This window comes from Urocitellus parryii, chromosome 6, assembly GCF_045843805.1.
Source record: "Urocitellus parryii isolate mUroPar1 chromosome 6, mUroPar1.hap1, whole genome shotgun sequence".
NCBI lineage: Eukaryota > Metazoa > Chordata > Mammalia > Rodentia > Sciuridae > Urocitellus > Urocitellus parryii.
This window is the reverse complement of record NC_135536.1, coordinates 67,950,436-67,965,599: the sequence shown is the minus strand read 5'-3', so window position 1 is coordinate 67,965,599 and position 15,164 is coordinate 67,950,436. Positions and strand designations below refer to the sequence as shown.

General features: G+C 37.8%; 1 protein-coding gene across 1 annotated transcript in view; it reads left to right on the top strand.

Annotated features, from left to right (window-relative positions):
* Positions 1-9,451: 9,451 nt before the first annotated feature.
* Syne2 (spectrin repeat containing nuclear envelope protein 2) overlaps positions 9,452-15,164 on the top strand; it is a 119,412-nt gene continuing 113,699 nt past the window's right edge. The window contains exons 1-3 of the mRNA XM_026385107.2: positions 9,452-9,530; positions 10,960-11,142; positions 13,431-13,562. Coding sequence (XP_026240892.2) covers positions 10,984-11,142; positions 13,431-13,562 — 291 coding nt within the window. The 5' untranslated portion in view covers positions 9,452-9,530; positions 10,960-10,983. The remainder of the gene's footprint in view (positions 9,531-10,959; positions 11,143-13,430; positions 13,563-15,164) is intronic.

Here is a 15,164-nt window from a genome sequence, read left to right as displayed (position 1 = left end):
TATCAAGGTCTTTCTGTCCCTTGCAGATAATTTGTACTAGAATGAATGAGGTTACAGTTAGGATAGTGCAGAAAGGCAGTGAATGTGAATCTAAGTAGGCCTTAGATTTAATAAGTAGGCCTGCAATGTGTTTTGATAGCGTTTCCAGATGCCTGTGAACACTAGGGTTTACTACCATCTCTCATGGCAGTCTTCATTCAAACTGACTTAAAAATGTCCTTCTCCAGAAACTGTGGGACAAGCTGGATCTCTGGCATTCCAAGCTAAACGAGCTGGATTCTGAAGTTCAGGACATCGTTGAACAGAACCCAGGACAGGCTCAAGAATGGATGGATAAGTTGATGATTCCTTTCCAGAAGTACCAGCAAGTCTCACAGAGAGCAGAAACCAGAACCTCACAGTTAAATAAGGTGGGGGCGTAACACATGCTAGCCTTACAGCACGTGGAAGTCCTGAGATAGGTTTAAAACAAAACAAAAAAAATGTTCAGAGGCAGCTGAAACACCAACTGCCACTTATAGGAGCTGAAACTAGAGCTGAGCTGCACAGTAGGCTCCCGTGCTCTGGGGCAGCTGAAGTTGGCTTGGGCTGATACAACCAAGAATCCAAAAGTTAGCCAACCACAGAAGTCAAGGAAGTGCTGAGACCCAATAGGTAGAGGAAGACCAATGATGGGAATTCAGTGCAGAGAGTCTCCAGAATCCAGGGAGGGAGCCAGCAATGAAAAGGACTGCCATTTAGGAACAAGATCGCTCTCTACGCCATTCTAAATGGTGGCCATGGTTTGGTGAGTTGTGAGTGTAGCCTGGCAAAGATAGGATCCTACTCTAACAAGAATAGGATGGGCTGGTGCAGTGGCACACGCCTGTAATCCCAATGGCTCACGAGTTCAAAGCCAGCCTCAGCAATTTAGCAAAGCCCTAAGCAACTCAGTGAGACCCTGTTTCTAAATAAAATACAAAAGAACTAGGGATGTGGCTCGGTGGTTAAGCACCCCTGAGTTCCTTCCCTGATACAAAATATATATATATATATAATGGGACAAAATGAGAATTAATGGGACATTATAGGGAAAGACCCTGAACAAGAGGAAGTATTAGCCAGTTTTCAGAAAGAAGCATAAATGGGAATCAGGCTAGCTGCAAGGCAGACTTGGAACCCTTGCTGAAGCCCACAGCATCAGGGTGGAACTTCTTAAATTCTTTCCACCATAGTCAGAATCAGTCTGAAAAGCTGGGAGGGTCTTCACGTGGAGTGCTGTTTTCAGTGTTGTTAGCCATGGGGCCTGAAAGGCCCAACACATCACTGACTAATCTCAAGTGACTCTCCCTTCAGGAACCGTTCAACCCCAGTGACCAGCATCTGACTAAATGTGGTCCCACATTTCTTTCTCAGGCCACAATTAAGATGGAGGAGTATAGTGATCTTTTGAAGAGCACAGAGGCTTGGATAGAAAATACCAGTTGTTTGCTGGCCAATCCTGCTCGCTATGACTCTTCAAGAACCCTGAGTCACCATGCCAGCACCCTGCAGGTAAGTGTTTTCTGTTAGTGAGAGAATCTCTACAAGTGTCACTGGGTTAAGCCAATCAGCGTCATCTTTTTTTTCTTCTTCTTACCTGAAAATCCACCTTACTTGTTGTTTTAGTCAAGCTTTTTTGCTGCTGTGACTAAAGGACCCGATTAGCACAATTACAGAGGAGGAAGAGTTTATTTGAGGGCTCATGGTTTCAGAGGTCTTACTTAGTCCATAGAAGGCTGGCTCCATTTCTCAGGGCTCCAGGTGACATAGGACATCATGGTGGAAGAGTGTGACAGAGGGAAGCAGCTCACATCATGGTGATCAAGAAGCAGAGAGACTCTACTCTGGAGATATAATATGTATACTCTGTAGCCACACCCCAAATAAACCACTTTCTCAAGCCACATCCACCTGCTTCCAGTTACCACTGAGTTAATCCCCTCAGGGATCAATTCACCGATTAGGTTAAGGCTATGATCCAATCATTTCTCCTCCAAACCTTGCATTGTCTCACATGTGAGCTTTTGGGGACACCACATCGAAACCATTACCCTTATCATCATGCTAAGAGGCAGAAGGAAGCTTGAGATATTGGCAGACACTAGAAAGGAATTTTGGAGATCAGGATCTGGTTCTTTTTGTTCTACTCCATGACTTTTTGGATAATTTTAGCATTTATCTTCCATGGGCCTCAGTGTTCCCCATCCGTGAAGTAAGAAGTTTGCATTGGGTAGCGTTGATGGTTTTGGTTCACAAAATTCTAAGATGGCCCCCCAATATTCTCATTCCTTGGTGTGTATGACGTTAATAGTCCCCTCCCCTGAGTCTAGGCAGGACTCTGAACAGGATAGAATAGTCACATTGATTAGGTTATGTTCTGTGACTGTGGCGATGGGATAGTCACTGTTGTGGATACATACATGATCAATCGTGTCACTTGATCACAAGATTCCCTAGTGGCAAACCATACAGAGATTCTCCTGCTGGCCTTAAGAAGTAAGAACCATGGGATTGGGATTCAAGGGTGCCTTTAGAAGCTGAGAGCTACTTTCAGCCAGCAGCCAGCAAGAAAACAGGGACCTCAGTCCTACAACTGAATTCTGTGAACAACCTGAATGTTTGCAACCTGATGGCCTCCTAACACAGGATCCACTCACAGTATTCCTTAACTCCTGACCCACGGAACACGTCACATAATAAATGGGTTTGAAGCAGTCAGATTTGTAGTAATCGTTACATAGCAGTAGAAAGCCAATCCATGGTTCCTTCCAGTCCTGACATCCCAGGATTCATTCCTGGCACTGCCCAGGTCCCCTGTGTCTCCATGTCAGCTTATAGAGACAAAGAGAGGGAAGTATTCTCCTAGGCAGGGCCGTAACTTGCAGGGGTGGTCCAGATGCTGAGCACTGATGGTTTTGGTCCACGAAATTCTGTTTGTGAAGGAATATTTTTCTTCTCTCATTCAGCCACCGGAAAGGATCCCTTAGGAAATGTTCTGTAATAGTTTTTACAGAACTCACACCTCCAAGATGATGTGTGTCCTCTTTATATCTTTAGAACAGCACAGCATGTTCCGCAGTGGGTGGCTGACTTCCTGCCTCCCTGCCTCCCTGATGTTTGAGATTTGGTGGCACATTTTTGTCCTGTGGTAACAGTTGTCAAGATAATGCATTTTTATCCATTTATCTCTTTTCTTCTGCATTGCTTCTGATCGCCTTTGTCCCTCACTGCCACCACACACATTCCTTAGATTGATTTTCCACATCCCTAGAGCATGCCATCTTTTTAGTTTTAATCACTTTTTTATTTTTATTTTTTAGTTGTCAATGTACCTTTGTTTTATTTATTTGTTTGTAGTGCTGAGAATCAAACCCGGTGGCTTTCACATGCTAGGCAAGTGCTCTACCACTGAGCCACAACCCCAGCCCTTTAATCACTTTTATGATTCACCATTTTGGAAGAGTCTGCCAAGACAGGAGAGAGAGAAATAATGCTTTTTCCTCAAATGTTTTTGATGAGTTAAAAATTAAAAACTATAACCACTCAGGCAAGAACAGTTAGCTTTTGCTGCCTTCTCCTGAAACAAATATGCAGCTGTAAAAGTGTCTGACTGTTCAGGATACTGAAATTGGTGGACTTTGTTGATAAACTAGAACTGAGCAGAGGGAATAGGGACAGGGAAGAAAGAAGTTTATTTTCTCCAGAATGGATCTAATAAATCCCCCGATGGGAAGTAAGTCCCCGAGAGCTTACTTCTAGTCGTCTGTGGAAAATCCCATTTTGTCCTCATAATGGAAATAGTTGTTTCTACTTTTAAGATATTCTTTTCCACTTTTGACATTACCAGGTCTTACTTTTTAAAGTGACTCTTAAAAATCTCAACTGAGGTTTAAAAAAAGTTTGTTTTAATTGCACTATAACTTTTTGCCTGGACTGCATTTGTTAAAATACATTTGTATGATCTAAAGCTGATTTCATAATTAGTGCTATTGTAATTAAGAATCATCAAAACAAATGATCATTGTAAAAATAGTAAACTAGCTTGTTTTTAAATCAACTTCATTGAGGTATAATTTTACATGTACTGAAATACACCCATCTTAATTGTGCAGCTGTGTAACCAACAACAACAAATTGAAGAACATTTCCATCACCCCAGAAAGTCCCCTTGTGCCTCTCTGCACGTGGTGTCTGTCTCCTTTTGTTCATCTTCAGACCTAGGCAACCTTTCCCTCCCTCATTGCTTGCTATTACTATAGTTCTGTCCTTTCTGGACTGTCATGTAAATGGAACTGCATAGTTTATTATGTCTGACTTCTTTCACTTAACATCTATCCAGAGTTCATTATTTTAATTGCTGTGTTCCATTTAGGGAAGTGAACGAATCATGTGCCATACACCAGTGAGTAGGGTTTGGGTCGTTCCTGATTCTGAGCTATGTGTTAGCTATTGCCGTGTAACAAGTTACACCCCTGATTGGCAGCTTGAAACACCATGTTGTTATTATCTCACTGTTTCTGTGGGTCTAGAATCCAGGCTCAGCTTAGGGGAGTGTGTCTGGCACAAAGTCTCTCATGAATTCAGTCATGGTATCAACAGGGGCTTTGGGCTCCTCTGAAGTCTTGGTTTGTGAGGGAAAGAGAGACAGGATCCACTTCCACATGCATTCACACACAACAGGCTGTGAAAGATCCACATCCGTACACAGAGACACGGCCTCTTCACAAGAGACCACCTCCAGCTGGCTTCCCCCAGTGTAAACAAGAGAAGGTAACTCCCTAATCAGAAGCTGCAGTCTTCTTGTGACCTCATCTGGGAAGTGGCATCTTATTACTTTGGTCATATTTCATTAGAGTAAATCATGAATCCAGGGAACTGATTATACAGGCATGAATACTGTGAAGCGAGGATCGTGGGCACCATATTGAAGGCTGGTTGCCACAGGCTATTATGAGCAAAGCTGCTGTGAATGTATTTCTGTACAAATGTTGATGTTGATGTGGACATATATTTTTAATTTCATTTCAATGAATAAATACCTAAGAGTATGATTGCTGGCTTTTATGGTAAATGTTCAACTAAATGAAAACCTGCCAAGTTGTTTTCTGAGATGAGTGGTATAACTTTTTGACTCCCCTTCATCATTTTGTCAGCACTTGGTATTATCTTTTAAATTTTGGCCATTCTAGTGATATATGGCAGTATTCTGGATTAGTTGGCATTTCTCTAATGACTCATGTTTTTAGCATTTATTCATGTCCTTGTCATTTATATACTTCCTTTGTGAAATGTCTATTCATTTCCCACCCCCACCCCCAATTTTAAATTGGATTGTTACCCTATTAAGTTGTAGAAGTTATTTATAAAACATTCTAAAAATGCTTTCTGTGTCATATGATATGTGATTTACACATATTTTCCCTAGTTTGTGAACTGAACAGAGGGAATAGGGACAAGGGAAGAAAGGAGTTTATTTTATTGTCTTTCCATTCTTTTATCACTGTCTTTCAGAGAACAGAAGTTACCAATTTGATAAAGTCTAATTTAGCAATATTTTCTTCTATAGCTTATTCTTTTGTGCTATATCTAAGAAATCTTTACCTAATCAAAGATCACAAGATATCCTCCTATGTTATTTTCCAGAAATTTGATAGTATTAACTCTTACTTTTAGGTCTATGATCTATTTAATGTTAATTGTTATATACAGGTGAATCAAGGAAAACAATGTTAAAGGTCAAGGTTAATCTTTTTCCCTAAGGATATCTTATTGTTCCAACACCATTTATTGAAAGGACTCTCAACTTTGAATTATTTTGGTACCTTCTTGAAAATGTTAACCTCATATGTATGGTTCTATTTCTAGGTTTTCTCTTCTGTTTTATTGATCTGTCTCAGTTCTTTTACCATTGTAACAGTCCTAATTACTATAGCTTTATAGTAAATCTTGAAATCAAGTATCATAAATTCAATAACTTTTTCCAATTTGTTTTGGTTAATCTTATTCTTTTGCATTTCCATATAAATCTTAGAATCAGCTTGTCAATGTCTATTTAGAGGTCTGTTGGAATTTTGAGTGGGATTCCATTAAATCTGTTGATCAATTTGGGTAGAATTTATGTCTTAGCCATATTGACTGTTCAATCTAGGAACATGTATATCTCTTCATTTATTTTAGTCTTTTACTTCTTGCAGCAATGTTTTCTAGTTGTCAATGTACTGGTTTCTTGTATGTGTAAAGTTAAATTTAAGTATTTCATGGTTTTTTTAATGCTATTGTATTATTGGTCAAAGGCATTGGTTTTAAGTTTTGTTTCTCTTAACTAGGATTTTGAATAAGATCTATAGAAAATTCTGAATAATCTGATTAATTTTTGAGACTTATGGTTAGATTTCTACCTGAATAAGTAAATATTCTTTCTCGTATCACTTAGATTTTTATGGAATTACCTGAAAACTACATTAGCAGGCTGAACATTTTGAGATATTTTGAAATCTTAAGTGTGCAGTGGTAGAGCACTTGCCTAGCATGCATAAGGCCCTGGGTTTGATCCTCGGCACCACAAAAACAAACAAAAAGGAAATATTGAGTATGAAAGTACATGTTTTAAAGAAACCTATGAATAATTAATGACACTCTTCCCACCTCTGTCACTCAGGAAATTCCAAGGATTTTAGAAACTCTCTGCTAGGAACTCAGGATGAAGGTCAAATAAATATAATTCTTGTTATAAGTAGAGCATCCCTAACCTGAAAATCTGAAATCTAAAATTGCTCCAGAATCTGAAATAGATGATGGGTCTTAATCAAAATGCAGACACACTTAAAATATTGTGTAAAATTACCTTCTGGATATGTATATATCCTGAAGGGTATATACATTGTGTAAGTGAATTTTGTGTTTAGACTGGAGTCCCATCCTTAAGACATTTTATTATGTATATGCATATGTTTTAAAATATGAAAAAAAAATTCTGAAAACCAAAACAATTTAGGTCCCAAGCATTTTGGATAAGGAATACAAAACTTGGATGGCACCATATCATAGCAGACACTCTATAAAGTCATCCGTGGCCACTGGCAATAGGAAGCGTTCAGTGTTTTCACTATGGAAATGGAAAGAACCAGGAATTTGAAACACTGATTTAAATTTTAATCAACTTGTTTTTCTCTTTTCTTTTTTCTCTATCTAGAGGGCTTTGGAAGATTCCGAGCAGAAGCACAATCTTTTACATTCAGTTTTCACAGATCTAGAGGATTTGTCAGACATTTTCGAAACAGATGACTTAGTACAGTCCGTACAAGACCTAAGCAGTCAAGTAGTAGATCTACAGCAACAAATAATGGAAAGCCTTCCCCACATTCAGCGGATGGCAGATGTAAGTTGACACCCTAAAGATGTGACTTTCTGTTTTTGGTTTGTAGTTCATCTGGCAAATTTGTTGTACTACTAATCATGTCTGAGTTATAGAAACCCACAATGAACTGGTAAAATTTTCATTTATGCTCTTTTTACTTTACTTTGAAACCTTGAGTGCAACCATAACAGAAAAGCATATCCCCATTCTTAATCCAGAATTATTCTATCTAAAGAGTGAAGGATTCTGATCAGATAAGCTCATTGTTTTAAAGCGCTAAGAAAAAAATGGGTTTGCGGGTACTTGGGATATAGCTCAGTGGTAGAGTGCTTGCCTAACAGGCATAAGGCGCTGGAGAACCACAAAAATGTTAATGAATTAATTAGTTAATTAATTAAAATACCCATATGGAAAGAAGGAATTAAAACAGGCAGCCTTCCAAGTCTCCTTTTTCTTTTTTTTTCTTTCTTTTTAATATTTTTTTTAGTTGTTGATAGACGGACCTTTATTTTATTCATTTGTTTATATGCAGTGTTGAGAATTGAATCCAGTGCCTCACACATGCTAGGCAAATGCTCTACCACTGAGCTGTAACCCCAGCCCTTTTTTTTTTTTTCTTTTTTATGTATTTGTTTATGTGGTGCTGGGGATCCAACCCAGGGCCTCATGCATGCAGGTGCTCTACAACTGAGCTACACACACCATCACAGAATTTTTAAGTAATTTTTGCTTGAAATACATGAGGCATTTACTTAAAGTCACCTGATAAAGGCCTTTACAGTTAGTTCTGTTATTTACCTTGCGTTTCTCTGTGGTATTCCATACTCCTGTAACTTCGGGGAATAGTAGCTGTTGAAGTAAATTCTTGGTTACTGAAACCTAGTCCAAAGTTTTAGAGTGCATCTGCAACTTCTGATAGAAATTACCATGGAATACATAGAAAAATTTTATGTACCTTCTCAAACAGTAGGTACAGAAAATTATTTCAGTGTACTTTAACATTTTCTCATAATTTGGGGGGACTACTATAGACAGTCACTGTATTTACTGTCTGCTTCATGCGAATGAAGGTCTATTTTACCCTATGATGAGTGATTCCAAACTGCTAGAATTGGAAACCGTTAGGCTATTTTTATGGGATTTTTAAAATCTCCATCATTAACCATACCATCTTACTGCTATAGGGATCTGTATTGATCTCCAAAGTCAGATTGAGGGGTCTTGTACAGTGATATGCATTTCGTATCTAGATTTTATAGCGCATATTTTAACTGATTTTTGTAGCATTTAAGGTTCTTGGCCAGGTTCTGGACGTTGACACTAACTAGAGAAATAACCACTAGACAAATGATCTATTATTTAAATAAATCTGAGTAGATTATAAAGTCATTTATAATATTGCTTGGCAATATTTTATCAAAAGGGTGGGGGTTGTGACTCAGTGGTAGAGGGCTTGCCTAGCACATGTGAGGCACTGGGTTCAATCCTCAGCACCACATAATAAATAAAGTAATAGAGTAATAAAAAATGTTTTAAAAAATATTTTATCAAGGGTTGATTTAAAAAATCTGGTCAGTTTTCTAATCTTTGTGTGTAGTTTTTCAAGGGTAATTTTATCATTTTACTTAAAGTGGTAGAAATTTTTAAAATATCAGACCCACCTATTTTCAAGTGTTTAAACAGTTCCAACGATAAAGAGTCTGTAGATAACAAGAGTTTTTTTAAAAAATGGTTTGGATGCATATTACCTTTGTTCTCATGAGAAAATGAAAATTAGCTCTATGATTATTTTAATTCAATATCAAGGTGTAGGGCAATGCTCTTTAGTGGAATATGCTATTAGTAAAATGACATTTTTTATTGAAAGTAGTGAAAATTATCTTTGTAGCACTTGGCTAGTTTTTAAGAGATATAAGTAGCAAATTCTTTGGCTAAGTGTAAAATAGAATTAATGGCAATAAATTGTGTTTTATGTATTATTAGTTTACAGCATATACTGCATAAGTTGGTTCTGTTTCTGAAATTCTAGGATGTGGTTGCTATTGAATCCGAAGTAAAATCTATGGAGAAAAAAGTTTCAAAAATCAGAACTATCCTGTTATCAAAAGAAATATTTGATTTTTCACCTGAAGAACATCTTAAGCATGGAGAGGTAAGCATAGATCATTATAAAAAGTATTCTCATAATACCTGCTATGTCTGTTAAAAATATGTAATAATGTGATTTGAACCAAGTATTTGTCTTGTTTTGTTTTGTTTTGTCTTATGATCCTGGTAATTGAACTCAGGGCCTCCTGATGCCTCAGACAGTACTCTAACACTAAGCTAAACCCCTAGCCCCCAAAGTGTTCATCTTGCTAGAATAATAGCAAAAATAAGGTTTGGAAATAGATATGAATGAATATAAATGCTTTAAATTATACTCATAATGCTACCTGTGTAAAGGTAATTATTGTATAGGTAAGTTTGCCTTCAAGTCTAAAGAACTTGAGCACCTAAGCCAGGCTCAAATGGGTTCTAGCACTATAACACTGCTTCCTTAGCTGCATGAACTCGAGTGTGTATGTACCTTGTCATATCTGTGCACTAGGATTGAAGTCATTACATTCTAGTTACAGTGCATATGGAGCTCCTAGCACAGGAACTGAGACAGACTTTGATTCCTCCTTAGCCTGATGATCAAAAACTTGTGTTTTGAGATCAGGCAGGCCTGGGTATTAATCCCACCCATGCCTCTTACAATCTCACCTTATTTGAATCTTCTAACTTCCAGACACCTCTGTAATGGAGGTTAGGATGCTTTCCCAAGAGGATTGTGAAGATTAAATGAAGAAGTATTTAGTGAAGTGATTAATTTCTCCTAATTTACTGGTTAGGAGCCAGGTATGGTGGCACATGCTGTGATCCAGCTACTCTGGAGGCTGAGGCAGAAAGATCTCAAGTTCAAGGCCAGCCTGGGCAACTTTGTGAGACTCTGTCTCCAAATAAAATATAAAGGCCTGTGTATGTAGCTCAGTGATAGGATGCTTACCTAGTATATGTGAGGCACTGGGATTCAGTCCCCTGCAAATTACCTAGGTAGATATGTAGGTAGGTAGGCAGATTGATCCAGATTCTATGGATCAGAAGTTGATTAAAGCCAAATATAATTATACTCCTGAGAATTAAAAATTTTCTGGACAATTTTGTTCAATTTAATAAGCATTTTTGAGAGCTATGTAGGAAGCTCTGTGCAGTTGCTCTGAAGGTAAGATACAGAATTTGCCCTTTGATAGCCCACTGCTTAGTGATAATATGCAGGGCTAAACAACAATTTCACACAGAGAGGAAGGGAGAGAAGAAAGCAAAAGGCCATCCAAGTGCACAAGTAAATACTGGCAAATTGCTCTTACCCCAGGCATTCTTTCCCGAGACCCTTAACTCTCACATCCCAAGTGATGCAATGGTTCTTTTCAATCTGAGTTAAGGAAATGTTTTAAATATTGAAACTGTAAAGTATTCAGTATTTTAATTTTGAATAATTAAACTCAGCAGTGGTCTTTTTCTTCATTTATGTACCATGCTTTTCTTGTGTTATTAAGGTCATACTTGAAAATATACGCCCCATGAAGAAAACCATTGCTGAGATAGTGTCTTACCAAGTGGAACTGAGGCTACCCCAGGCAGGAACAAAACCTCTGCCTGTGTTTCAGCGGACAAATCAGCTTTTGCAAGCTGTAAAACTATTGGAAAACGTGACTCAGGAACAAAATGAGTTATTAAAGGTGAGCAGTTTACAATGGCAACCAATCTATTGGATAAAAATGTTCAGCAAAAGCTAGTTTTGTTCTCAATTTTAATTGGAAATAATTATGATCAAGAAGGTGGCATTTGATAGAAGAGCTTAATTTCTTGCCCAGATGGGGCTAAGGTTGTTTTCCTTCATTCTTGCCCTTACTCTGGTTGAAGACATTAAAGCATAGTCCTGGTCTATTTAATTCCATTCCACACCTGTTAAAAACCTATGTTGGTACAATGCTGTGGGAAGAGATTTGAACCTAAACCAGGCATTTGCAGTCTCTGGAAGCCAACAGGTCTGTCTATATCCATTTTGCTCATTTCTAGCAATCAGCTCATCTTATTATCTTATTACCCAGCGTGTGAGTAGATAGAGGGTAGGCACTTTACAGTCTTCATGGAGTCTGGTGTCAGGGTGTTAAGTGATTTGCTGAGCAGCTACAGAGTTAACCTGCATAGAGGTTTAATTTGTGTACAAATATAACACAAGTTTGAGTTTCTGGACCCTTGGTTTCATTTCTCACTATTAAGGGTCTCTTCCTTCTAGCTGATAACATCTTTCATCCTCTCTCCAGAGAATGTTTTTCTCCCACTTAAATTTTGTTAGATCACCATTCTCAAGACAGGAATCATCATTGGTCAGAAATGACTTTTTTTCTTTAGCATGTATTCCTAGATCAACAACCACTCTTATAAGAACAGAAAATTGCTGAAAGATCTTGAATTCTACAGACCCTCTTAGTAGACATCTGCATCCTACCTTTGACCACCACAATACCTTGTTCCTTCTTAAGTTTCATGTGCCTGTGGCTGCCACTCGATCATCCTAAGGTTTCATCCTGTATTCCCTGGTTTGAGTCTTACCTCACACAGTCCCTCTTGGCCTGGCTAGTGATCTGCTGGTGTCATTTTCTAACACTCACAGAGAGAAAAAAGACATAGCACTCAATGTTCTAATTTTTTAATAATGTAAGAGAAGAAAAGAACATCAAACTTGATGTAGTATTTTTAATCTTTTGGTGCTTTATTGGTCTCCTGGACAGGAAGAGAAAATAACAATTCCTAACTATGCTTTAAAGCAGCTTCCTCACAAGATGAAAAGGGGATGATGGAAGATGCTATTTATTTATTATTTTTATTTGTTTATTTTTTTTGCCAAGTTCGGTATCAAACTGTGCTGTTAAAATTTTCTATCTTATTGTGTTGGTGAAAATCAAATGTCCCCTCCTATCTTTCAAAGCTAAGTAAGCTAGTGAAAATGAAAATCATTAGAATATGGGACATTTCCTTTAATTTTACTGTAGATATTACAAGTGCCTTCCTTGTGGAAAATAAGACAAATTACTTTTGGGGAGAGTAATGAGATGTAGTTCACTGTTGAAGACTGGGAACAGGTGTGTGCAGTGAACGTAGTTATTCATTTCCAGCCTGCAGCTAAAATTATGGTTAAATATTAAAGAAAATACAAGGAAGCATTATATGTTGGCCAGAAACTTCGTAGTTTCAAAAGATATTCTGCTTCACAACAAAGCATACCAAAGAAGTATCTAGACTTGGTTTTTGAAGTCCATTTATCTTTCATCCTTCTTGAATCATACCATTTTCGCTCACAAATAGGTCTGAGCTCTGTTCCCTTAACATCAGGTTCCATGTGCTGTTCTGGTGAGTTTTACAAATTCAGACTGCTCTTGAACTTTCAGTTCTTTACTTACAAAATGCGCCTCCTTGATCCTAAGGTGTACTGGGGAGGATAGGTCTGAACCAGGAAAGTTCATCATCATCACTCCAATCTCATGCCCTGTTCCTTCTGAATCAGTAATGTCACTGTTCTTTTGGAAAGCTCCATGTGGATTGTGTATTAAAATGGTGAATATGATATAGCAGTAATGTCATAAACCTTAGCAACTTTATGTTAATATGCCATAATAGGCTTCCCAGAATAAGCCCACTAGATTGGAAATACTTTGGAGAAAAGGTGTGTCTACTTAGATTTGTACTGCCCAAGGTGACCCTTCACCTAGGAGAGCAGGAAGGTCAGGCCAGTTTTGCCAACGTTCTTAATATTTAGAATGTAGATGATATTTAGGATATATCTGCAATATATTTAGAATATAAATGTAAGATTCGGTATTTCTTGTTGAAATCTGTATAAGTGCATATTTTCTGCATTTGATTGGAACTTATCATGGGGATAGATAATGAAAATAGCCCATTAATCTAGTCCTTAGATATGACAACAGTTTTTCTTTTTTTTGGGGGGGGGGTTATTTTGTAGGTAGTCATAAGACAGACTAATGAATGCAATGAAGAAATAGAAAATTTGAAACGAATCTTAAATAATTATTCAACGGAGTTCTCCCTTGAACATATGTCACCAGACCAAGCTGTTGACTTTCCAGAAGTACAGGTATGTTTCTTTCATTCATTTATTCATCAGTTCATTCAATAGTAATAAGTAGTGTTTAAGCCCTTGGTATTTAGTGCCTACAGCAGTATGTCTGACTTCTTTTTTCCAATGAAAGCTATTTATTGTGTGCCTTTACTTTCCATTCCTGTTTCATAAAATAGAGGATTGTATAATGTCATTATTGAAGCATGATAAAATCGTAGGCTGGGCAGTTCTAGCCCCAGAAACTGGACTGGAGCTTCCACATCTCTTCCTTAATGGGGAGCTTTTCAAGTGCTCACAGCCTCAACATGATATATTTTGATCTGCATTTGCTCTGATCTCAAAGAGACTCGTGTGGCATTGATTATTTGGACAACCTGGCTCTCTGACTGGTTTTTTGGGATGGTAGTTAGGCGGTGTGGGCAGGCTGGGCTTTAGAAGTAATAAAACTCCAGACACCATTATAATGAAGGATTTCATATGCCAGGCTGTATTTCTATTTGCCATAATTAATAATGTCCAGAGCACCCAGTTACAGTGGTTTGCCTGTCAATCCTCCACTGTTTCAGTCTTGATTTTTAAGTCAGTACTTCTGTATTTAAAAACATGATTATATACCAAGGATTCTAGAGAGCTGTGTTTTTTGTCCTGTGATCCAGTTGATGCAGGCAGGTAGTTAATGTGGCACTACAAAGCAAGGTTATACCATTTACTAGGTGTGAGACAGAAGCAAGTTACTTAACATGCAAGGTAAAGTACAGAGAGGTTCAAGGTGACATAGTCATTAAGGGGTGGAACCAATGACACAGACTTAGTGTTAAAGATTCAATACTGTGAAAATGTCAAGTTCTGTGTTCATGAGAAAATTTGAGGACTACAAAGAGCTTTTGTTTGTATATCTGAGGACATAGGGATTGAAACTCAGAAAAGTAAAAATATTTTAGTTTATTTTAAAATAGCAATCATAAACACATGTTAATAGAAATAACATTTTTATGAATATAATTATGTCACTCAAAACACTATGAAAAGAGTGACTCTTTTACATTTTTGTAAATTTCTTTAATGTCTGGCATAATAGAAGACAGATTCTCATCTACCTCTGCATTCTATTTTGTCAATTTTTTTTTTTAATAGTACAGAGGTTTGAACTCAGGGTCACTCTCTCACTGAGCTACATCCCCAGCCCTTTTTTTGTATTTTATTTAGAGACAGGGTTTCACTGAGTTGCTTTAGTACCTTACTAAGTTGCTGAGGCTGGGTCTGAACTCATGATCCTACTGCCTCAGCCTCCTGAGCTGCTGGGATTACAGGTGTGTGCCACCATACCCGGCTATTTTATTAATTTTGTTCAAAGTATATAAAGACAATCCAACCTCTCAAAGACAGTGTACTCTGAAAAGGGAGCAATAACCGCCCTTTTGAATAACTGTGGATATTCTTTGAAAGTGCATTAAACCCAACAAATGAAAGTTACTCATAGGCTAGTTATAAATGGGATCTGTAGCCACATTAATGAACTTTCTATATTTTTACATTAAAATCCATTGTTTTGGGGCTGGGGATGTGGCCCAAGTGGTAGCGCGCTTGCCTAGCATGCGTGAGGCACGGGGTTCGATT